Here is a 25,995-nt window from a genome sequence, read left to right on the forward strand (position 1 = left end):
CTGTCAGTAGTTACGAGTTCACCATCGACAGCTTCGTAAACACCACCTACTAAAATAATAGGCTATGATTTTCCAACTCAAATAAGAAAATATCAAATGGCTTAAGGGACTGTTAATTGTTATTTAATGACGTCACAAAAAAATTACAAATCTCAGCAAAAATACAGAGATCGTAACAAAAATAAACAACGCATTTCCAGTTACAATGTAAGTGTTTTTATTCATGAGCCATAATTACAAATTAAAGGTAAAGGCATGCACACGTGGTCAGACACTCAAATACAGCACAGTATCAACGCTAAAAGCATTTGGCATTAGTGATGGGCATTCCGGCTCTTTTTCTTGAGCCGGCTCGTATGGCTCAGCTCACTAAAAAGAGCCGGCTCTTTTGGCTCTCCAACGGCTCTTTAAAAAATACATGTTTTAACTATGAATTTGACTATGATAGGTGTGAAAACAATTTGAATTAAATTATTAAATTAAATCATACTCGACCGTAACCACATATCTTTAAAAATGCATTGATTTGTCATGGCTCTCCTCCGAGTTTTGACTACTCTCTGACTGTGTGTGAGTTGGCTCGGCCCTCCCTCATGCAGGATTGACAGGAACAGAATGTGAGGATGATCGTGTGCGCCTTTAAGCCTACAAGTATTTTTTTGTTGTTCTTTGAATCAGTCAATTATTTTAAATACAATTAAAATTAATTATTTCATAATCATTTAGTTTTTATAGGCTGTATTAATCTATTAAAAATAGAGTCGGCTCTTCAGATATGCGAGCCAGCTCCCGACGTTCACCTTCAAGAGCCGGCTCTTAGAGCCGGATCGTTCGCGAACGACCCATCACTATTTGGCATGCAGTGACGGCTTTACAGTCATCAAAAAAGGACAGTTGAATAAATCCAACATTATCCTACTCACAAAAAAGTTAAATCACCAATAAATAATAAAGTGTTACTTTTAATGCTCCTTAATGTGTTTTCAGTCCTTTCTATTATGCGTCTCAATGTTTCATTCATTCTTTAATCACAGGATTCCCTTTTACAGACATCAAACCATGTTATTATTCATTTCCAGTCTACAGTTCTTAATTCAGGCCCTTGAAAGTATTCGTACCCACTAGGACTTTCCCTAACAAATAACTAAATGCATACAGGTGAAGGTTGTTATTTAACCTATACTACACACTACTAATCTCAAATAAAAAATATAGAACCAAACCACTGCTGACATGCATCAGAGCTTAGACAGAGCTGTTAAATACCAGATGCTGACAAATTGGCTTTTCTCTATGATAACTAGCTCCAAACGCACACACAGCATGCCTAAGACCCCAGTCCTCTTCCCTGGCCTATTCAGACTGCAGGCAAAAACTGAAGGGGCATTGTTGGCAAGGATCCTTGAAAGCCTAGATGCATCCGTTCTCAGTCCAATCACTTCTCTGCCTCCACGTTCTTCGCCTCGTTCATGTACTTATCAATCAAGTGTAACGGCACTCCACGCTGCATGAGCTCGTAGAAGGTGAACCCTCCTGGAGGAAGGGAGAACAGACAGACTCAGGCTGTTGTTGGGAATGACAGAGGTCAAAGGTCAAGGAAAGGGTAGGGGGAGATAGAGAAAGAGAGAGACAGCGTGTCTTTGTGTGTGTGGTGAAAAGGAAAAAGTGAGAGAGAAAGGGTCAAATAGAGAGACAAAGAGAGAGAGAGAGAGAGAGAGAGAGAGAGAGAGAGAGAGAGAGAGAGAGAGAGAGAGAGAGAGAGAGAGAGAGAGAGAGAGAGAGAGAGAGAGAGAGAGAGAGAGAGAGAGAGAAAGAGAGAGACAACACGCCAGGCCCAGCAGAGAAAGTCAAAAGCCAATGAGGAAAGTAGAAAAACGGACAGTGTGAAACAGAGGACAGAATACAGAAGAGTTAGAATCTGAAGAGAACAGCAGAAAGGAGGGGGAAAAGTCAGCGTTGGTACAAGGCAGGTGCAGAACACATAACTTTCAGTCTGTGAGTGAGTCTGTTTATACTTAGACTTGCAAAGCAAGGAGCAAAAGTGCTCATTCACCATGTGTGGCAAATAATATGAAATCTCAGTTATAATATGAATGTAAGATGTAACATTCAGATACAAGTTGCAGCCTTTCATCCACAGCTGTATTATACAAGACCAAGCAAATATATGGATATTCTTGAGAAAATCGCTAAATCTGCCTATTGTTTTTATTATGTCATACATGATGTGAGGTTGAGTGTACAGTTGCTGGTTTAGACAGTGAGTCAAGTCCAGATCATTTGTACTTATACAAAGGTTACTCACCTTTTGTGTGGCACGTTATATGATAAATAATATTGTTAGACACAAGTCACACAAGCACACAAACAATGTTCTGAAATGTTAAGGGTATGGCTAATAACATCACACATGACAACTACAAAAAAACAAAAATCCTATTTGGATTAATACATTCTAGGCATTCCTTTCCTGGTTCCTGTTCTCTCAGACTGGTGGTTGCTGACTAAAAGAGTCTACATATTGAGTCACTGCTAAGAAAAGCTGGGTTAATGGCCTTTGAAAATGCAAAATGAATGACATAAGCTTCATATGCCAAAACCATATGAAAGCTTACCTTAGATGGGAACATACAATCACTATTCCTGAAGGGGGACTGAGGGAGAGAAGAGAAGACGGGTTAAACAAATGTTTACATGAAGGAGTTATATTCCAGGGGATACTGTTAAGCTACTGTTTACTCTTTTACATGAGGAGTTAAACATGTATCTTGGGAAACATCCCGTCTGTGGAGGTGAAAAATATTTTTTTTATGGAGTTACAACTTAATTTGGTCAAGGGAAACATTGATCTGATGTTATGTGGACTGTACCACAACACAAGGACTGCTTGTCAAGGTGTGTTCAAATATGTGCTTTCAGGTAGGTGTGTAATGATGAGAAGGGCAAATATGAAATGAAGAGTATTGCTATTACATGTCTTGATAATGATATTTCTAATGATGATGGATAAATACTTGAAATAATGTAATTATGAAGAGAAATAATATATTTTTAGACTAATTGAACTCAAATCCTGATTGAGATCCACAGCAAGGCTGATACTTACATGTCCAGCTGCTATTGGCGTCCTCATGGTTGTGTACTGAAACACTTGAGTCAGGCACTAGGCTAGGTGAGTCAGTAGGTTTACATAAACACACAGGGACAGAGTTTACCTCATAGCCCCGACTGACCTTTGACCTCCAGCTTGCACTCCACCTGGGCCTCCCCCAGGTCATTAATAGCCTTGCAGGAGTACGTCCCCCCGTCGTAGGGGTTAGGTTTGCGAATCTCCAGGGAACAGACTCCTTGGTTGCTAAACATGCGGTAGCGTGGGTCATCGATGATGGCAATCTTATTCTTCATCCAAATAACTTTGGGCTGATGTAAAAAAAATACAAGTGAGCAGGAAGAAACAAAGAAGCTAAATATAATTATGAGGTTATTAAGAAGCTCTGTCAGTTTACACATTAATCTACAAGTTAATGTCAATGTTACGAAAAGGAATCTGAACTAAAGCTGTCCTCAGTGAACAGTATATCCCTCAACAAAGGACATCTGGGCTGCTGACTGAGAGTAGAACATGACCCACAGGACAGAGAATAGCAGGCAGGTGTAAAGCCTGGCCTGGCCTTCTGAAAGGCTGCAGGTGTAAAGCTATTACATCTCAGTGGAAGGTCTGGGACGTTCAGGGTGCATCAAGAGGCATATGGCTGAGGTGAACTTCTCTACAAGCACAGCCTTCATCATCCAAATTTATAAAACCTTACAATCTTAGAAGATGTGAATGCCTTTTTGAAAAGTGACAGGCATTACCTGAGCTAATCATAAAATGACACTGGGCCATTGTAGGTGTAACTCCCCCCAACCTACCCTCGGATTGGCCCGGACGCTGCAGTTGAGCGTGGCGTTATAGCCAGCGATGGCGAACGTGTTGATCAGAGGCTGTGTGAACTTCGGGGGCTCTTTGAAGTCATGGTCTGTATACTCTGGGTTTTTGAGGTTCATGCCTGTGAAAGGAAGGGTAGAGGAATGGGGTTGTACATGATACGGGCATAGAGCTGTATCATGGGGGAATTTCCCTTGTGATGAAGAAGAAACAATGTTGTTTTTTTATTTTTCGTCAGGCAAGTATTCATTTTATTTTTCTTTGACAGAAATGTAAAGGCGGTGACAGTGAGTCTTCTACAAAATCTTTTTGAATGCGTAAAGATTTTAAATGACTTGATGTCTATACTGCAGCTTCAATATTATTGATACATCCTCTACTGGTCATACTCCTTGCTGTTCTTGTACATCCTCAGCGGAGCTCAGACATACCTTCCTTGACGATGAGGGCGCTGTCCTTGGTCTGAGTGGCACACTCGCTCAGGCCGCACATGTTCTCCGAGTAGATCCTGAAGTAGTACTCGTTCCCTACCACCAGCTCTGAGATGGTGATGCAGGTGCGGTGGTAGTGTTCAACACACGTATACCATTCCTGTCAAAGAGATCATGCTCACAGAGTCAAAACAAATGCAGTCACAGGCTGCACACTATTGATTATGTTTTTTCTAAACCTCATACCATAGTTTTCTTGTCTGCCTTCTGGATGGTGTAGCCTGTTATGGGGGCATTGCCGTTGTCCTTCGGAGGGGTCCAGTCCAGAGCAACATTCTCCCCCCATACCTCCTCTATCTTCACATACTGTGGAGGGCCTGGCAGGTCTGAACAGAACCAGAAAGTCATCAATACCTCTTCAAGACCAGGAGTGTGTAGAACGTACACGCTCAACAATATTATAATTATTTGTCCATTGGATGTCCACATCCTTGGGCTCACCAACGATCTGGATGTCAATGATGGCTGTGTCCTCATGGTTCTCCACCTTCACAGTCATCTCATACTTCCCGGAGTGGTTGCGATCCGCCTTGCGGATGAAGATAATGCTGTCACATTCTGTGTTGCGGATGCTGACGTGGGTTGGGTCGATGGCATTTCCCTCTTTCAGCCAGCTCACCTTTGGCCTGGGCTTCCCCTACGGATAAGACAGAGGAGGATGCCCTCAACTGGTAACCATGGACACGGCTGTGAGGATGTGAATATTTATGCCATGGCTGCTTTACCATAAATGGAACCACCAGATTTACAGCTTCTCCAACTCTACGAATGCATGTCTGCTTCAAGTGTCGGGGGATGCGAATCTTTGGTGGTTCTGGGAAAAGACAGGTCAGGTTGGCAAAGGAACGGGATCAAAAATGTCAATGTGTGCCTTTAATACTAGCCCTAGACTCACCTATGACCTCTTTGACCAGGATAGAATGCTGGAGGGTCCGAGGTGTGCTGGCACCAGCCGCATTGATGGCCCTAACTCTGACTAGGATCTTGGACTCTGGAGGCAGACCAGTGATCGTGTACTTGGTCTTCTCTGTCAGGCCCTTGTTGGCCACAATCCAGTCATCGGCTATGGAGAAAAACACCTTAAGGTCCCTACAAATATTCATAGTCATAGAGAGTATAAATATCAGGTGAGTCAAAGAATTCCAAACAGGGTGTTGTCTCACTTCCTTCTACGCAGTACTCCACCAGGTACCCATCCAGGCCGGCAGCACCGATCGTCTCTGGGGGACGCCACTTCATGGTCACTGTGGTGTCTGTGACATCATCGACCACCAGCATGGTTGGCTCACTGGTCACAGCTGAGGAGGTTCAAATTAACAAAGACCTTCATTGCTTTAAAATCAAATTATAATGGAAAAAAAACACGAGTCATACGTAAATCTTCATAGCCTTGATGTAATACAGGTACAGCCATGGGCACGTGAGACAGCAACCCTTGAGTTTGCATGCCATTAATCTGATATTCAGACACATTAGGGGCTGCACCCAACTTCTATTCTTACTTTCAGAAACATATTTAACTCCACTGAACTCCGTGGGAACTTGATCTCCTAAACCTATAATCCGGAGGTGATTTGGCAGCCATTATTAAGACATATTTAACATCTTCCAAAGCACCGGCCTGTGTGTTGGAGGTCATCGCCAGAATGCTTTGAATAGTGCAGCATCAAGAAAGACAGGTGCTGAAGGCTAACCAAGGGCACATCACAGATGCAAAAGTATTATAGCCTGAGTAGCTGACATTTTTTCCCCATTATCATCATACAGTCAAAGGATAAACTGGAATACAGTCTTACGTAATAGACTTATGTCATGTCTAATGTCCAGCAGTGGGATACTTTGAGTTCAGAGGCTACTAGGTTTACAATGCCGTGTGTACTTTGTGGACAGGGGATAAGGCAGGGACACTTACCCAAGGGAACAAATGCTTTAGATGGCTCGCTTGGTTTGGAAACGCCAATGGCATTGACAGCAAAGACCCGCACCTCGTATGGTACGCCCTCAATCATCTTCTTAGGCTCAAATGTAGCCTCTTTGTTCAGATCAAAGTTCAACCTCATCCATCTGGAACTCTGTTTCTTCTTTCTCTCAATGAAATAGCCTTCAATTGGGTAAGAACAGAATGTTTTTTTTCTGTTCTCATGTTGTGGAATCAGTCATAACATTTAGATGCACAACCTAAACACACTCACCCAATATTGGCGAGCCCCCGTCATATAAGGGTGGGTCCCATGTCATTGAGCACCAGTCTCCTCCCACTGCCGGGACCAGAGGAGCCTCAGGAGGGTCTGGGATGTCTAACAAGGACACGAGTCTGAGTTATCAAGAAGTTCTTTGTTGCCACGGTGATCTTTGACTCTCATGTCGCTTCTGTATTTCTTACCAACGACCTTGACTCGGACACTCCCTGTGTCTTCCCCAGCCTCATTCTGCAGGACTATCTTGTAGTTTCCTGTGTCTTCCCTCTCTGTGACTTCTATGGTGAAGCAGGTTTGATCAGCGAAGGTCTCAGCTCGAACACGGTTACCAGAATCTAGGATGACCTAGGATAGCAAACAGATGAGGGCGTGGCGGTGCATGTTGTGATCTCATGACACACATAGATACGGTTGCAGATGAAATGCATCTTCTAGAACCAATGTCTGTCTCCATTCCCGCCCCTCTACCTACCCTCTCTCCCTTCATCCACACCACCCTGGGTGCTGGTTCTCCACTGATGGGGATCTCCAGGCGGAGTTTGGTTCCTGCCACGATGACCACTGTGTTGTCAGGCACATTCAGGCTGTCTAGGTGCACCTTAGGGGGGTCTGTGGAAATGAAATGACCAACAAATTAGCAACAAAAAAAAGAAGAAGATAATCATTAATTTCAACATGTTTTCATATGAGATTAAATACTGTACCGATGACATGAATTTTGGCACAGAGACTCTGTGTGTACCCTTCAGGCACAAAGGTGTAGTCCCCTGAATCATGGATTGAACTGCTTTCAATTTCAAGTCTGTGGTTCCTGTTAAACATAGAGAGAAAATGTTAACGCAGTGGGCCGTCTCGTGATAGCACAGCAAGACAAATCCCAGATGGGATGTGCTAACAGAGCAGTTGACAGCAGCGGGAACGTATTGATAGAGCTGGACAGTCTTCAGATCAAGTCAGAGTGTGCAGAGAAGACCTACTTGGCTCTGTGCAGGATGTTGATGCGGTCGTTGGGTTGGATGAGCTGTCCGTTCCTGTACCAGCGTCCCGGGACGTTCCCTGGGTTGATCTCACAGTGCAGCTTCAGGGGCTGACCCAGCATGACCGTCACATTCTGGAGGTCCTGCAGAATCTTTAGCGGCTTCACTGACACAGCCAAGAACAGGGAGGTGAGACACGGGACGGACGAGGAGGACATTTTGAACATTCAGAGGATATGATTTAAACATAAACGACTTGAATCCTAATAATCACTCGTTCCTAGAATGCCATTGAGGAAGAGGATAGGTGAGATGTAAGCTCAACACCTACAGTCGACCTGTACACGGGCCTCAGTGTTGCCCCCGGTGGCCATGAGGGAGTAGGTCCCTGTGTCGTCCTTGGAAGCGTCGTCGATGATTAGCCAGTGTTTGGTCCCCTCTGACTTGACACGATAGCGTGAGCGCACCCCTGTAGGGACCTCCACGCCATTCTTCATCCTGAGAAAAAATACCCACAAAGCCTCAGAGACACATTTGCTAGCTCACGTCTTCACTTAAGTGACTTAACACGAACAGAAGGAGAACAGCAACAAGTATGTCACTCTTTAAGAAATGTATTATTTCATTCTTACCATTTGACTTGAGCTCCTTCTTCGGACACCTCACACTCCAACTCAATCCTTTCATTCACAGTAGTCTTTACGGCCTCAATGTCTTTGACAATCTTCACCGGTAGCTCTTTGGATGGAAGGATCAACATGTTAGATAAAGAAGATCAAGCAAAATAAAACATGATATTGTCAAGAAAATCCTGTTATTGCTGGGGAAGAACATGATCTCAAGAGAGATTGTATTTGATTGAGTACCTTTAACAAACAGCTCAGTAGTGCACTTCTCGTCTCCAGCGGATACGGAATATGCAGCATCATCGTTTAGGACGCAATTGTTGACGATCATGATTCGCTGTGTGCCCTTGTGCTCAAAGATATACCTATACAGCAAGTCAACTTGTCAAAACACAGCGAAGTACACACAGGTACATGCAGGAAACAGGTGGTGGATGTTTGAGTTGAGGGTGAATGTAGAATAAGTAGTGAATGCAGTATATACAGTAGGCATATCCGTAAATAAGAGAATGTACAATAGATTATCTTGCGACTGTGTCGTTTATGGATGACCTTGTCACTGCTTTCTTGTGTCTTAACAGAGAAATTTCACATTTTAAAATTCATAATTGTAATTATGGAACTGCAGACAAACAAAAATAGAAAAACCAACAAAATGTCATCATGCAGCATTTAGGGTTGTCACTGCACACAGATGGACGACTACAAAGAGGGGAGGGCCCGCACTTCAGAGTTTTGTTATGCAATCAGACGAGTGAACTTACTTCCTTTGGCTTAAGTTCATCAGTGGAGCCAGAAAGGAGCCGGAGCACAGTGTGGAGGAAGTAGTTATGGCAGACAGGAAGGAGTGTCATGGCATGGCATGACAGAACAGACAGACACACAGGGCAGAGGGACAGATAGACATCATGCCTGGAAGGGACTGCGATCACCAATAGTGTCACAGCAGTAAGAAGACAAACGAGAAAGAGAGCCTTTGGAACAGAGAATCCTGGGAACATTCCACAGGAGACCAATGACCAGAAAACTGCAATAGCCTCCCGATGGCTTTAACCTGGCCTGGATCTGAACCTTCACAACATAGGGTGTAGCAACAGTTCGCTATGACTACAGTAAGTTAATATGCAGGTTTTGAGATGACGCATAAGGTGTTGCATTACCTTTCCAAATGTGATCTGAGCTTAGCATCTGGTCTACTGAATATAAACAGTAACCAAGCAGGGGTGAAAAAAAACACTTAAAACAGTAAGGCTACTAAACAATACTGTTATCATCCGTCTATAAAGTTACCAAGCCAGACAGAGTTAAAGACCTGTGAAGGAGGTACCACCATTTTCCTGTACAGAGAAGGACCTGTAGTTAATAACAAAGGACTGTTTTTTAAAACATCTAACACAGGAATATCAACCACATAACGTTCAGGATCTACAGAGCCCTGGAAACATCTAATGTTCTTGCAATGCAGGGGAGATAATAGTGACAACTCTTGAAGTTAAGTTAGAGAGATTGTTATTTGTTCACAGTACGTCGGCTGGCAATGGTTCACAGTGCAGTGGATGGTACTGGTTGTATATGGATGGACCAGGTTACAAAGAGAGCTCTCTGGGAGAGTGGAGATGTTTAGGTGAGTGTAGGCCATAGTAGGCTGGAAATTAGAGTAAATGTGATTGGTGTGCATGCTACATTTTCTGCATTTGTGTGCATGCCATGAATGGAGCAGGCAAGTCTGTTTCCCTTTCACAGTGTTCCTTATATTAAACCTAGTAAATTGCCATAACATCAAACTAACATGTGAACCATTGCTTTTAAGCCCTAAGACATGACAAATAACAAAATCAGAAAGGATCAACGGACCAGCAGACAGGATCAGACCACGAATGAAACACATTTTATGAGAGATGCTCAAAAACGTTTTTCATTTGTGAGAAGATGAAGGGAGACCATCTAAAAAGATAGATATGAAGAAAACTTGACATACTTGGGAGTGGGTCGAATCTCCTGTCCATTCTTGTACCATTTCAGCTCCACTGTGGGGTCTGCCAGGTCCACAACAAAGCGGATCTTCCCTCCCTTGTCCACCTGGTATGCTGGATCCAGCTTCTTAGCAAAAGCTTCAGATAAACAAAGGTTGCTGTTGAATTTTCTAGAAGTGTACTTAGACCCATTGTCCAACCTGCGAGAAGAATAACTCTCCAACCTGAATAATAAGGTTGTGTCAGTAAGCTAAATCCTCTTCTCTAAAATTATGGATTAACTATAAATAATATACATACTGTATCATATTAAATCACAAACATGTACAGTATATATACACAGGCATACCTGTACAGTGTATTAGTATACACAGTGTATATACATCCAAAATCCCATCTGAATTTGAGAACTGAAGCTTTGTAAAATGCTACAGTCAGTACCTTCGCTCTTCTTCTCCTCCTTCTTGGTCTTCTTCAGCCTCTTGAGCAGGCCCCTCAGGTCTGTGATGCCGTAGTTGAACGCTATCTTCTCGTACTCATCCGGCCGGGCCGACTTCAGGATCTCCCACACATCCACGTCAGGAGCCTCTTCCTGCTTGGGCTCTCTATGGGGACCGGACACCAGGGCAGGGTGTGAGTCCTGGGGCGCCAGCTGGACGTTTGCAACATGTCCTGAGGAACTGCTAGTTGAAGTGCTCACGTGTTGAACAAAAGTATTTCTACAATGAATTCTCCGTGGACACTTGGTGGAGCTGAATCTACTGATGTGGCATACATGGATTGTTCCCAACCTGTTTGAACTGTGATATTTTCTACAGTAGTAGACATATTAATTCATCTGGACCTTATCTGGATTCTTTTGATATTTTATGGTGATGCGTGATTATCTCTTCTCTGTAATCTCTGTATCTGTAATCTTATCTTTCTTTCTAGTCTATACATATATAGTTATTCTCCCCTAATCAGTTCCTCAAGACATGTCACACAAAGGGATGGGCATGGTCTGCTGTCTTACCTGTGCTGTCACAAGCCCTGGGAGAGTTATTACAGGGAAGGGAAGGCAGAACAGCATGTCCTACAGGGGGACTATGGTGGTATACTGGGAGTTTCATCTGTGGTTTAACACTATAAGTGAAGTGAAGAGGGGGGGGATGTGGGACTTCAGGGAAGGGTTTTGACCTGGTTTGGGTTCTTTTAGTTTGGTCATTGTTATTTGGCTTCAGGGTGAGCTTTTGGGAAATTAAACAGAAAAAATGTTCGATTTTATTAGTGTTGTAGAAACAAATTCTAAACAACATTATATAGTTTGTGATGTGAAGTGCAATTGTTCTTATGATTCATTGGGGCATAATTCACTGTTAGCTAAATGAAGTGTTTTTAGAATTTGGGAAAGTAATATATTTGTCTAAGTGCAGCATGCAGGAATGAAGGAGACCTTAGACAGAGGTGTACAGGTGAATAAATGTATAATTACTATGACTATTTATGCTAGCCCATCCCTTTGTATCTATCTGTGTTCAGATGATCACTTCAGAAAGGTACTGACACTGTTAAAGATGGAGGCGTCCATAGCGGTTGTTAGATCTATGAGATCTAGGTTAATAAGCATGTTGCCCTGGGCGTGAGTACATTTATTAATTAGCTAAATAAAGAACAGTCAATCAGCCCTTTCTTTCTTAGACATTTTCCCAAATGTCTGAAAGGTTTAAGGCGAATAGCATGACATATTATTTCATTCTTTCTATGTAAGCTATATATATTCTGTTTATTTTCAGGCAATTATCAACAAAGTCTGAAATAAACAATCTTAGAATGTGCCTTGTATTTCTGAGTTGAAATAAAATGACAATGTAGCGATAACACTATTTCACAGCTTCATTCATAAATGGCCCACTAGCAGATCAGAAATGATCCAAAATGAAGATTTCTGCATCATAAGGACAGTATTCAACTTGGAAGAGTGATCACCCTAACAATGGATACTGTATGAAGCAAAGTCCATTTTCACCAATGCTGATTATTAGTGGAGCATTTTAGAATGCAGCCTTTAAATGAAGTGTTACCGTACTATAGGCCAACACTCTTGCTTGTCCAGTTCCTAGAGCTACATTCCATGCCAGTGACTCTGTAGGATTATAGTACTTACCCCACAGTAAGGTCTAATCGTTTTATTACCTATGGTATTCTCTCTACTAACCTGTTCATTCTGAATGTGTAGGAAAGAAGAAGAGACAAGCCCATAATAAATGTGTAATTTTACCTTAGTTAACAATGTCACTGAATAAGTTGTACTTATAGCAGTGCATTGAATACATGACTTTGCTCAACCAAGATTCATCTTTCTTGAAAAATCGTATTCAAACTCCAAAATACAGGTCACTCTCAGGAAGCAGAAAATAACTTTGTATTGAGTGTAAAAACTACTGTCATATCTAGCTATACTACAGAACCCATTTTGTGTATTAAGTATTAACTATGTTGTGCATAGTACAGGCATCTTTGCATGGTATTGTATTCTATTTTCCCCAAATATGTACCAATACCCATAAATACCATGTCATAAAATTACTAATTTGGAAGAGAAAAAGATTCAATAGCCGTCGTTGGGGCAACATGAGATATATACAAAACTGAAAAAAAGAAAAAAATAAATAAAACAAGAAGCAAAATCCCAAATGAGGGGTACAAAAGGACAGAAAAAAGACTCCAGCCACTTTGGGGTGGAAAGTTTTTCTCACCTATGTTTAAGAAGACCACTAAAGTCAAGTTCCCCTGCATCCTCTTGTCCTTCACTGCTGTTGTTAACAAGAAGAGATTAATAGAGACTGAATTAGATAAACAGTCACAGGCTCTAGATAAACAATGTTAAAAGAACAACGCAAAGCAATGGCACTGACTTCAATCGATGCATTAGGTCCAAACTAACGCATGATTGGGGCTCACACAAAACCTTTCACTCCGATTTGCAATTAAAGATTCTGAGCAAACAGGTTTGTATAAGGAGCTTCGAGGGCTATATCCCAGACGACATTATGAAAACATTGCCACAATGTTTCTGCTATGTTGAAGCAACATCGCTGAGCAGCTACATTGTGAAAATGCCATGGCGCTGGGATGTTTTGCGTTGCTTTCTGACACATTGTTGGGAGGGAGGTTCCAAATGCAAGCGTTGGCCTTTAAGGAGATAAACACATAGAGGTTTGGTTGATTTGCAATTACCTTTGGTAAAGGTTAATGACATTTTGCAACCATATTCACACACTGGTTTGTCAGATTCGTGTCATGGCTGAAATATGTCTCCCTCACTTTGCAATATTATGTTCCCAATTATTTCGATTTACATAAGTATATTACAGAAGTCTATTAGTAAACTAAGACTACTACACCTACAAACTGTTAAAAAGATTGTTTGGTAATTACTTAAATGTACATAAAGTAACTTCTTCATTTTGTTGCACATAGTGTATCTTGAATACTAGTTTGTCCTGCTAATAAGTGAAATCTTTCTGACTTTATATATTTAAGTCAACTATGTTGTAATATTTTGGCCATCATCTTGCTTATTACCTTCTTTTGAAAGCTGATCGAATATCAACATTCTGTGACATCTGTTCAACTTCTGAAAGAAAAAAAACATACATATGGCATACATGTATCATTTTTGTGATTTATTTGTAATAAATTAATACATGTATTGTCACAGCTGTACTGTAACTGTAAATGAGACAACAACAACAGCACAACTAACCTTTAACTTCCAGGTCAAAGGCACAGCTGTCAAACTTGTCTTTGTAGGTGACCTCACACCTGTAATTCCCTGCATAGTTATCTTTGGCTTTGATGATATGCATCTCAAAAGTATGTATCTGCAGGGTGATGAAAAAAGAATTACATTAGGAGCAAACTGAGGGTGAGGGGATAAACGGCATCAGACTACGTACCTTGGTGAATCGGTCAAAGGTCTCCTTTAGTTGTAAGTGCTTCCCAGTCTTGCTAGCGAGGTCCATCCATTTCCCTTTGAACCACTTGATGGTGGGTTTACGAAGCAGGTCTTTAGCCTCCACCTTAGCAACAAAGGTGATGTCCTCACCTTGTTCACATGTGAAGCACAGCACAATGAACCATCGAGCCAGATCGCGTTTCAAACAGATCACTTACACATACTTTTCACTCATCTACCAGCTTGTTAGTGGCAAAGAATCTTCTGAAATGGAATACATGTATACATAGTCCCTCACCCACTGTTATGGAGCCTCCCTGAGGTTTCTCTATGAGCAGGGTGGACAATGGCGGGGTGTCTATGGGCTTGTCCAGGTCCTCTGGAAGTTGTCCCTCTCCCAGGGACCACACTGGTCGGACAGGGGATACACATGAATCATCCATCACACAGACACCACCCAATTCACTGAGTGACTTGTATCTTCCAGACAGGATGGATAGTCAGAAACAAGCTCACACGCAACAATCCTTCACAATACAGTTTCAAGCTGCGATTTAAGCATTTTGCAACATGTAAAGCATAGAACATAGAACATGGAACACAGAACCGAGTTCACACCTAACGAGGAACGTATTCTTGAAAGGACAAACTGCAAGGAAAGAATTAGATTTCTTCTTGGAAACAGGGAAGGGATGCTGATATCTTGAATCTCTAAGCTGTCATCTTAAAAAGCTGACAGCTGTTCACGTGAAAGTTCTCTGCATTCTCCACATCTCAATGAGTTGAAGAATCTCAGATCCAACATGTTCCTTGAGGCCAAACCAAAGACATCCCCACGTCATCAACTCTGACTTATCCTCAACTACGATTAAAATGTTCATACTAATGCCAAATTGCAGTAACATTTTCAATTTCCCTATTGGTGTATGAAAAAGATGAGAATTTCCAAAAGCCCCATAGCTTCCTACAAGCTGTAGAGGAAATATGGCGTTTGAACTATGACATTTTAGGAAACCAATCTTTTTCATAAAGCACCACTGTACATAGTATCTAGCCAAATGAACTTGAACACTTAACGACAACTGTGACAGGTTACATTTGGCCCGCTATGTGAGGAAAATTAAGCACCAGTTACTTGAATGGACTGTTCGTAGCTCTTTCTTTGGGCAATAAATTTGGTTACACAGCATTACCTGAGTCTTTTCTCCCCATGGCTGACAAAGGGACGTTATCATCTAAACAAAGACAGAGAGAAATTTACAGCATATTATAAGGAATAGTACTGTAAAGTCCATAGAAGCAAGCAAGCACACACCAAACAAACATACAATACACGACCAGCAAGCAATAACAAACAATTTAAAGCAAGCTGGGCCTGACGAATAAAAAAAGGAATCAGCTGACAATGTAAAAACCTACCAGGTGACTATTCCAAAAAAGGGCATAAAAAGCCTAGAAATCTTACCGTGGATTTGATATTTCTCAAAACAAAGTTCAACATATTTAAGGTAAATGTCTATTATATGATTCAATTTAAAATGTATGGAGAAACAGCAATTAACCTGTATTGTAGTTAACCAGTTTCATGGGCCGCATAGGACTTAAATATTATATGTAATATTATATTTTTGTAATGTTCAGTTAAGAATCTGTAAGTATTCAACACCATTATGCAAGTTTTTTCAGATGTATGTGTATGAGACAGAGGTATATGCATGAGTGTTTCTCATATATAAATGTGTAAGTGATTCATATGAGGAAGTGTTCACATGAGCATGCATAGGTTTACAGAGTATATGTTTGCATGAGCCATTCCGTTGTATGACAAAATATCTTATTTAGGTCCTAAACAGCCCCTAATAAACAGATGTTAATGCTCCAGATTTACCATTAATTATCTCCCCTCAGTCGGGCAAAAATAAAGTATTTTAAAACACACAAAAAACTTATAGGAACAAACATGTCTCCGAACATGTTTCCTACACCCAGGCAATTGAACATTCTGGTCTATGCAGACTTGGTAAGACCTACAATATAGTGGTACAGTAAGGTTAACAGAGAGATCTTACGAGGCAGCTCAATAGAGAGTTTCTTGAGTGAATTGGCATCCTCTGTGAAGAAAGCACATTATTATTGATATTAATGGAAGTGTTTTACTGTCCTTAATGGCTCATCTATTTTGATCATTCTGATATAAGGATGACCCAAATCGATGAAAAAAACTGTAGGAAAGTAAAGATATAAAGATTTAATGAGAGGATTCTAATTTTACAACTTAATTAGATAACCTATGTACTAGTATAATAAGACAAAAAGGTTTTAGACAATATAAAAGATTTCATGTATAATATTTAGACATAACATATGCATATACATGATGAGCATACATACATACAGTACATGTATTGGTATTATATCATAATACATACATGTCAGATGTGATGTGACACATCCATACCTTTATTTGACATAATAAATAAAGGTTTATGTGGTTTTAGAAACTGCGCTTAGGAATTTTTGACACTGCACATAGATGGCATATAGATTACATGTATGTCTGTTACATACACATACATACACTATAATAGTTTAAGATCTATTCTTCTATTAAAAAATATATAAAAAAAAACATTGCTTGTGTCAAGTTGAGGGACCATGAACGTTAAGAAATGTCCATAGCTTTTTATTGTCTTGGACTGTTCTTCATAAAATACCAAAAGAGTAACCGTTCAAGAGTCTCCAATCCATGGTTACCATCATCAAGAGGAGAATAAGACCTGAAGAGGTTAAGGAACTAATGTGCGTGGTTGTTATGGTTACCAACCTGCTGGGGGCGTTGGGGAGGGAGTACTGGCTGCAGCATCATCATCTTTATCTGCAATAAAGGTGTGATTGATACACAGACCCACCTATGAAAAAGCTCCAAGTCCATCACGGGCAGGCCAGCAAAACATGCCACAAGACCAGACTGGCCATGCAAGACAAGACAGAATTCTGGACAAAAAATGGACATCTTTGAAACGGACGGATGGAGTTTAAGATACATGATCAATGAGCTTGAAGAGTGTTGGAGGAGAACACACCTGTGTGTTTGGGATGAGACAGTGGTATGAGATCACGCGTGTGTAGTGATTTATGCAAGACACCACAAGCCTGTTGATAAACTATAGTACCACACCAGTGATTGTGAACTAAAGTACCACACCAGTGATTGTGAACTAAAGTACCACACACGTGATTGTGAACTAAAGTACCACACAAGTGATTGTGAACTAAAGTACCACACCAGTGATTGCGAACTCAAGTATCACACCAGTGATTGTGAACTAAAGTACCACACCAGTGATTGTGAACTAAAGTACCACACCAGTGATTGTGAACTAAAGTACCACACCAGTGACGGTGAGATTAAGTCACCATGCAAAAAACAACCAGAAGACAAATCCCCCAAAACAGAGGCATTCATTTCAAGTAACCCTGTCAACGGTCTGAGTTATATCCTTTGCATAACACCAACACAACAGTGAAAGAAGCAGACAACAACATGAAGCCAGTGAGAGATCTTTCTACTCTTATTGAGCTATACAACAAAACTACACCAAAAACAATATTAAATAACTGAATAAGGCCATAGCATGAAGCCTGCCTTTTGTTTTCTGAAAAACAGGAAGTGACACTGATAACTAGGTCGAGATATGACCCTGCATGCGGCAGGCGGCAGGCGGTTGGCTGTGTGCTTGTTTTTTTCAACTGCATAAAACACAGATCCTCACCTATTGTCTATGAGAGGTACAGCACTTGAAAGTGATTCTGCACAGACCACACAGGCACAGACACACAGACACACTCAAACAAACCAACACCTACACCAACACCTATACACACTAAGACAGATGGCAGAACCACAAACACACACACACAGTACATAATATGTAGTGCAAACATAGGCAGAGAAAATACACTTGCGCACAGAAAGCACACACACATACAGTATTCACACACACACACAACAACACACGTCACGTCCAGTCCCAGACCTGCTGGAGGTGGAGGTGGAGGTGTGGTAACAACTATAACTGGCTCTGCTTTCTCCATCTCAGCAGGACGGGGTGGGGCTGATTGGGACAAGGCTGTCATAAATGAAACCCACCTTCCACCCATGCAGTAGCCTATCACATCCACTCAAGAAGAATCTCAGCCAATCAGCACTGCCTTTTAGACATTTTTCCTTAGACACTGAAACGTATAAATCCATGTTCAGTATGAAGCCATTGCACTGATTTCCTACTGTTTACTTACCAACTTAAAACATATTTAAACCTGTATAAGTGCATTTTAGGAGGGGCTTTTCACCAAAGAGATCAGGTTATAAAAGCAGATAGCAAAGCATGAACCAATGTATGGCCCCAATCAAAGAATATTAATTAAGTCCATTGCATTGGGTCATATAGCAGCCCTGGAAGCAAAAGATAACATTGTCTATAATTACAGTTAACGTTTTCACCCAAAGACACCCTGAAACAGTGAAGCATCAATCTATTAGGTTATGTTTTTATTCGCTGACAGAAGATACATGTTGAACCTTCTCAAAGAAAGAGTGATCTTTCTGGCTACCAATGAAAGTCAGATGCAGTCAGACAGGGTATTTGAATGAAAGCGCTACTTGAGTTAAAAGAGCAGTAAACAGCGAGAGTTTTGACTGTAAAAGGCTAGAGACTGAGTGTTCCAGTACTTACCAGGCGGGGGGGGGGAGCAAGGGGCCTCCTCCTTAACTTCAGGCTCGACTTGCTCTTTAACCCCAACAGCTACGGGCTCTGGGTCTGTAGAGCCATTCTCTACTGGCTCAGGCTCCTTAGCCACCACCACCTCTACCGGAAGAGGCTCTACGGGCTCTGGCTCCTTAGCCACCACCACCTCTACCGGAACAGGCTCTACGGGCTCTGGCTCCTTCCCCTCAGTTTCTACTGGCTCTGCCTCCGCTACAGCCTCTGTACAGCAAACACAGCGCCTAGCTGGAGCAGCAGGCTTTGGGCAAAAGCAATGGACCAAAGCCTCGCGGAACACTGCCTTATTTGAGACGTGCATAGATTGCTAGTGACCACATTGGTTTGATTCACTGACATCCAATCTAAATTAAAATGTTCCGGAAACTAAATTTTGATTGTTATGCTTTTGATTATTCTTATTTGAAAGCTAGTGGAATGACCTTTGGACTACAAGGTTACCATCAGTTACCTAGTCATTGGAATGTTGTCACCAATCTGGTCACTTTATCTATAGTGTTAGTTCTAGAGATCTCAAGGAAGCAGTTTTACCAATTTTACTAAGCAGAGTTGAACAAGTTTTACCAATTAAAAATTGACCAATTTATCAAGAGGTTCTATCAGAATGTCAAAAGTGTAATCTTTAATAGTTTTTCAGTCATTCGTCAGAATATATATAAATATATTTTTTACAACAAAAAGTAAGCAAATTATTAAAAACAGCTTCTAGTACAATGAGTAAAATTCATACTTCCTCCATCTCCCAATACCTACTCTTTGGATGATTCCATCATGTTCAGCCCTTTATACGGTTACACAAAAACTGTTACACATGGTTTTAGATGACTGAAGTCTGTGTTATTGACTGCTCGCTATAACAAAGCAAGGCATTTGTGCATTAGGAACAATGCAATGTAAGGGTTATGTGTTCAATAGGTAACTGAAATTGCAGTTAATAGGCCATATTATGCACATTCTTTCTTTGTATTGGTGCAGTTCTCTTTACTTCTGTGGTTCAGTTATGCTCATATGAGTGGAACAGTGAGGACTCACACAAACCCAATGTGTGTTGTCACAGTGATATGCACAAGAACATCCTGGGAGTGTGGAGGGGCAAAGGGAGGGGAAGCCATGGGGAAAGAGGGAGGGGTACCCACCTGGGGGAGGAGATATCTGGAGCGATATCTCAGGGAGGGGCAGGACACCGTTACTTTCTGGGGCAATGCTCTCTGAGTGCGTGACAAATATAGCAAGAATGGAAAGGCTTCTTCACAAAGCACAAAGCAACTACACAGTCTCACATACTGACACACTCCTGTTGAACCCATTCTCTCCATCTTTCAGTCAGACAGGGACACTTTATTCTTGCATGCACAGTATTGGACTGTCTTACATCTCCCTCTGTGTACATGTCTTTCGTTTGGTATGTAGGCACAAGAGGAAATACTGTGCATGAACAAATAGTACAAAGTGGCCTTCACTTACTGTATACCAGGCTTTATCAGAATTCCTCCATGTGCTAATTTAGGCTGAATATGATCAAGATCAGTTGAACATATAAATTTTCAGGCAAACGTTTGGTCCTGTCTTGCATCAGAAAGGGATACCAGGTATTCAGGCACAGATGATGAAAACATCTCACTTCTCTATCTCACAGCTAAGAGTTTTTTTCCCCTTGGATTATACCACTCCAAGGTCAAAGCCAAACGTGTTCTGACAGCATACTGCATGCCAGCGTACTGGTCACATGGTGGGACAGGGGTGTCAGCTGAATCAACAGGGCAGGATCAGACGGTCAGGGGGGCGGAATGTTGAAGATTCTGATCGCTTGGCTGTAATGACTGATCAGTCACAGCGACACAGTCGTACCTCTGAGTTCTCATTTGCTTAAATCCAGCATAGTGTCTGAACCCACCATGGTTACACACTGTACTAAACACAGTGCTCTGATGCCCACAGCCTTTCGTGTTTGCACAACACAAAACAGGTTGTGTTTCAGCGAACCATATTTTATGCTATAGGGTAACTGTTCCCCATTGTGGTCTTGCAGCCGGTATTAGGCAAATATTATTGTCACTGCAAAAATGTACTGGTATTTTTTGACTGATCTGTCCCTCACCTCAACATTTTATAGTCTAATATTGGCCATTAGTCTTTACTCACCTTCTGGCTGGGCATTTGGCGTCTCATCTAGAAAAGAAACACAGAGAGAAAAGAATCAAGGTTTATTTCTATGATTTGTTCCACCAATAAAACCCCCCACTAAAAACAAATATCCCAGTAGAAACATGTAGCGGTTATTTATGTGTAGGCAGCCATGTCACAGACTTTGCTGAGCCATGTATTTTACTGCAACATCACCTTTGTGCCTCAAGGCACCTCATGTCTAGACATCCTCTAGTCTTAACTGATTATAGAGGCTCCCTATGATACACCACTTGTCAGAACTCTGCACTGTCTGGACATACCAAACTGATGCAGAGGGCAGCATAACATATTTGGAAAGCATAATTATTAAAAGATTTAACGCCACAGTAGATCAAAGTCACCATACAGTAGGTCAACTGACATGCCACAGCTTCAAGTCTCCAGGTATTAGCCTTGTGTGTTATTAATGGGTTAGTGGGGCATAGTCACGTGTGTGTGGGTTTCTGTTCCTCATGGGAACGAGGCATAGAGCATCTCCACTCTGTTCTTTTAGACCTGGTTCCTTTTTCCTGTGTCTGAAAGTCCATGTGACTTTGAGACTTCTGACTCCATGATCTTCATTTAGCATGAGAAATAGAAGAAGGAATTGTAGCTTCACCAAATTGTCGCACAACCCAAACATCCTCAGGATGGATTCCGGTTTAACGTAACATGAACTCAGACATGGAAGCCTACAGACAGAGTGAAATCTCCGGAACAGGAGAGAAAGATTAGGACATAGAGATAATTGGTTGATGACGACATCACTGAACAGCCTTGTTGCCATCACATGTCCTTGTCCATTTCTACATTCTGAGTGACGAGCACTGGCACAGCAGGCTGTGAATTCTGTTAGGATGCCAGTATTCCCTGTGCCCGCTATGATGGGTCCTTTGTTAAAGCCCCAGAGAAATACTGGGCATTACAGTGCCATTCCTGTCCACAGTCTAAAGATGACAGGCAAGACAGCCTGGCAGTCTACTGTTGGCAAATCTTTCCTCTCCATTCCATGATGCTGAGGTGGTCTTGCTGTCTCTCACTTGAAAGTCCCTGTCACTTGACAAGCTCTCCTGTGTGTAATTGTACCACCAGAGGCAGTCATAAGGTTTTTTATACTTTCCCTGATGACCTTCAGCTCGGATCAACCTCTCTGCCCAGATTCTGTTATCCCTCAACTCTGATGATTCCCTCTGGGCATTCCAGGTCAGATATAGACATGTATATATATATATAGACATATAGATGGTCACACCACACCGAAAACAATGTTTTGTTGATTTCATCATCAGAGTCCTGCTGGGTCACATTTACATTTATTCATTTAGCAGACGCTTTTATCCAAAGCGACTTACAAGAAAGAGCTTTACAAAAAGTGCATAGGTCAATGATCATAAGCAACGAGACAGCCAAACCATGAAGCATATATTGTAAAAAGCAAATAAGTGCCAATGGGTAGAACCAGAAGAGCATGTAGTTAAATAAATTACAATTAAACAACATGATCCTCGAAAGTGCTAGAGTGTACCTGGAGGAAAGCAAGCAACAATAATATAATTCACAGCGAGTACATCATGCAAATATATTCTCTGTCTCATTGGGGAAATTATGAGACAAGGGAGAAGAGGATTCCCACTGCAGTTGGTGAAGCTGCAGGTATTTCAGCTGTTGTCCCTGTTGTTGTTGTGAAGACAGGATCATACAGACTCCAGCTTGAACCTAACCGAGTCTAGTTTATCTTCCTAATTTAGAATGTTTTTTTATTAAAGGGGAACTTCTTTGTTTCACCATCGTGCAGGGTGGCCGTCCATAAAATATAAACTTTTTTGGAGACAAAGTTCTGTTTCGTGTAACGTGAGGTCCGAAAAATGAGGATTGGACCTAATGAGAGCCAAAATGTTTAACGGTGTTTGTGACTAGCAATCACCACAGCCCCCTGTGCTGGTTACCTAACCTAGAGATTGATTTGTGGTGTGAACTTCTGAAATGTACGACTTGACGCTGTTAGATGCTGCAGAGTAGATAGAGTGATGGTGGTAGTACATGAACTAAGGTGATGATGATGTGGATCTGTAGGTACTGAAAGCCAAGAGTGACTGAAGGAAGCCATAGGAAGGGGTGGGTTACTGTGACCTTTAACCCTGAGGGCAAGCCTGAGGAGATGTTTTACCCCTGACTCATTCCGGTTGAAATGATACTGTCAAGCATTGAAGAGATGGTTGTGTTTCTGATGAGGGGAGAGGGGAGGTGAGAGAGGGAATGGAGGACGAGGGATGGGGATTTAAAGTCTGGACTATTCCAGGGACAAGTATCCCAGTCCCAAGGGTTACATATGCTACTCAGCCAGTCCATCATCTCTCATCGTTTTTTTCAAACCCTTTAGTGTGTAGACTAAACATACAATGGCATCCTCCTGTTCAGCTGTTCCAAGTCATTCAGAGAACAATACTTTTTTTATTGCAATTCATCTGGTCTTCAGTACTCAGTGGTTATTTCAGGACCATGGTTGTGGTAGACTGGCATCTGCAGCCACTCCTTTTACTGTGGCTTAGTTTCATAGGATCATACATGTTTATCACAGGGGATAAACTCTCTAATGAGGTCATTTTCAATACGTTAATTAAAATATACGGATGTAGATTCCTAATCCCTTCAATTATTCTGCCTCTGTTCCTGCTACAATATTTTACAATGTAGCACAAAACTATATTGACAGCCGAATCGCAAAAACAAACTGGCCTAACATAAACCTGAACAAAGGCAGGGTTTTAGAACACACAACTGGCTGTTTAGCTGCCAAAGGTGGATTGGAACATCCACTAAGGATTGTCTATCCTCTCTCCATATTTATTGCCACTATTAAAATAACTTCCATGAAAGCAATCTTGCAAATCCCTCCCATTCCATCCTGTAATCCCCATTGTCATGAGGCGGACGGGAATGCGCCCACAGAATCGCCTGGATGTGTGTGTGTAGGGAGTCAGGTGGCTGAGCGGTGAGGGTAGCGGGCTAGTAATCTGAAGGTTTCCAGTTCGATTCCCGGCCGTGCCAAATGACGTTGTGTCCTTGTGCAAGGCACTTCACCCTACTTGCCTCGGGGGGAATGTCCCTGTACTTACTGTAAGTCGCTCTGGATAAGAGCGTCTGCTAAATGTCTAAATGTAATGTAAATGTAATGTAAATGTGTAGAAAGAAGAGTGTGTATGTGTGCCATTCCCCATGTGTACTGTAAGCACTGCTGCCAATACAGCTACGGTCCACTAAAGGATACATGGTTTATAATAAAACCAGTTTTCACTACAAACATGATTAGTGCCTGGTGACTTAACAAACTGTCCCTCCTCCTCCTAAATGGGCATATCTGGGCTGTCAGAACAGTCTCCAAAGACACTGCAGTGACGGTTCAGGGAAATATCTTGATGACAGACGAGTGGGATCAACAGGAGGTGCTGATGGAGATGATCGTTCGGAGAAGTGATGACTGATGAGCACAGCCACAGCCCAGCAAGGGCAAAATAGTGCATTAGTAATGCAGAAGATGAATATCAAGTTGAATGTGGAGTTAAATGTGGAGTTGTCTGTGTTGGATAGGGAGGGGGTATTGTCATTGGCATCTTGTTTTGCTCCAGCTGCACAATGTCATGTCGCCAACCTTGCCACATGTCCGTAAGTCATCTGTTGGGGTCAGAACAACCACAAACACCTTCGTCATCACCTGGGACTGTATCCATCATCCACAGGCATCCTCACACAGCCCAGGGACAGGGAATCCCAAGGCATCATCCCTCAGCGTCTTTGCTTGCTGTGTTCAGCTCAGCCCTGAGCCAAGCTCCTGTGCTCATCAACATTCCTCCAGACGGGCTCTTCAAAACATCTCATTCCAAAAGGCTCCTGTCTCCAACAGCACTGTCCATCATGCCAACAGAGGAAACCGCAGCCCCTTTTTATAAACCTCTTTGAACTCTCTCCTTGGTAAGGTGGAAACACTCCAGAAAGCCAATCAGTTCTTGCAGCTGGTTGCAGCAGACATCTAGAATTATCCTTGTAGTGCTCTTTTCAACGTGTTAAAAATGATTCCATCCATCTATCTTTTCAACATATTCAAAATGATTCTACCCGTCTTCAGGCTGTGGAAGCTTTAGAAAAGACCAAAACTAAATGATAACAACAGGCTAAATGTTTAGAGGTGGACATTGGTGGCCCTCTTTTACAGTCCATTGAGAAGACAATACTTTCCCCATTAGAAACACTCACTCTGCAATGATGAATACGTTTATAATTCAACATAACAATTTCACCATGTCATTTCAATAACAAACCATCTTCAAAATACTTTTCTTTCCCCTTTAAGATCTGAAGCAAGATCTTATCGCATTTGCTACATTTAGAAAATAATGTGCATTAAGGTTACTGCATGGTTTTGAACTGGCATCTTTAGTGAAGAGAACAGGCCGCTCCTACCTTTCTTTGTGGGCTCTGGCATCTTGAGCCGGGTCCCAAGAGAAGCGTCAATGAATCAAAATGTGCAGGTAGGTGCCTTCAGACCAGCGTTACTAAATGGGAGACCAGGCAGGATGTGGAAGCCCTCAGTCCAGGGGGAGAGAGCTGAAGATGGGCCACTAGTCACAAGTCTCTGGGACCCTCGGGCCAGAGTGGTGGGAGGTGAGGAGGGCCCTGTGTGAGACAGTATTTGAAATCTCTGTGGGAAAGGACAGGTGGTAGAGTGACAGATATGAGGGGGACAGGCTCCCTAGCCTTATATAGAGCACACACTGGCTCCTCCTCCATTTGACAGTATGGGCTCATTGTGCCCCTACAATCACCGGCTTCAGTGTCACTTATTATGGAAAGTCTACACTCAAGGGTTCTGATATGGTGTTGGGTAGGGAGGCTCTGAAAGAGGTGTGGTTCAGGG

The 25,995-nt window shown here is 42.0% G+C and overlaps 1 protein-coding gene across 11 annotated transcripts; it reads right to left on the reverse strand.

Annotated features, from left to right (window-relative positions):
• Positions 1–200: 200 nt before the first annotated feature.
• mybpc1 (myosin binding protein C1) lies at positions 201–25,798 on the reverse strand. Of its 11 annotated transcripts, XM_062482568.1 has the most exons (36): positions 25,542–25,798; positions 21,060–21,086; positions 20,054–20,125; positions 19,048–19,121; positions 18,870–18,999; positions 18,171–18,248; positions 16,958–17,008; positions 16,203–16,244; positions 15,327–15,368; positions 14,432–14,542; positions 14,135–14,283; positions 13,942–14,059; positions 13,761–13,812; positions 12,932–12,988; positions 10,635–10,798; positions 10,190–10,331; positions 8,461–8,585; positions 8,227–8,332; positions 7,926–8,092; positions 7,595–7,760; positions 7,322–7,428; positions 7,090–7,226; positions 6,803–6,962; positions 6,612–6,716; positions 6,332–6,520; positions 5,583–5,717; positions 5,315–5,482; positions 5,145–5,233; positions 4,861–5,056; positions 4,606–4,745; positions 4,360–4,519; positions 3,913–4,049; positions 3,234–3,420; positions 2,616–2,654; positions 843–1,533; positions 201–298 (listed from the first exon to the last, which is right to left on the reverse strand). In XM_062482568.1, exons 1-34 carry the CDS (start codon positions 25,561–25,563, stop codon positions 2,638–2,640), a joined length of 3,822 nt encoding a protein of 1,273 aa, XP_062338552.1. In that variant the 5' UTR covers positions 25,564–25,798; the 3' UTR covers positions 201–298; positions 843–1,533; positions 2,616–2,637. The 11 variants fall into 11 exon arrangements, with proteins under 11 accessions (XP_062338552.1, XP_062338548.1, XP_062338547.1 ...); XM_062482564.1 differs by lacking the exon at positions 2,616–2,654 and having other exon boundaries at positions 10,199–10,331; XM_062482563.1 differs by lacking the exon at positions 2,616–2,654.
• Between the last annotated feature and the right edge of the window lie 197 nt (positions 25,799–25,995).

The sequence above is a fragment of the Osmerus eperlanus genome, chromosome 17, assembly GCF_963692335.1.
Source record: "Osmerus eperlanus chromosome 17, fOsmEpe2.1, whole genome shotgun sequence".
Classification (NCBI taxonomy): Eukaryota; Metazoa; Chordata; class Actinopteri; order Osmeriformes; family Osmeridae; genus Osmerus; species Osmerus eperlanus.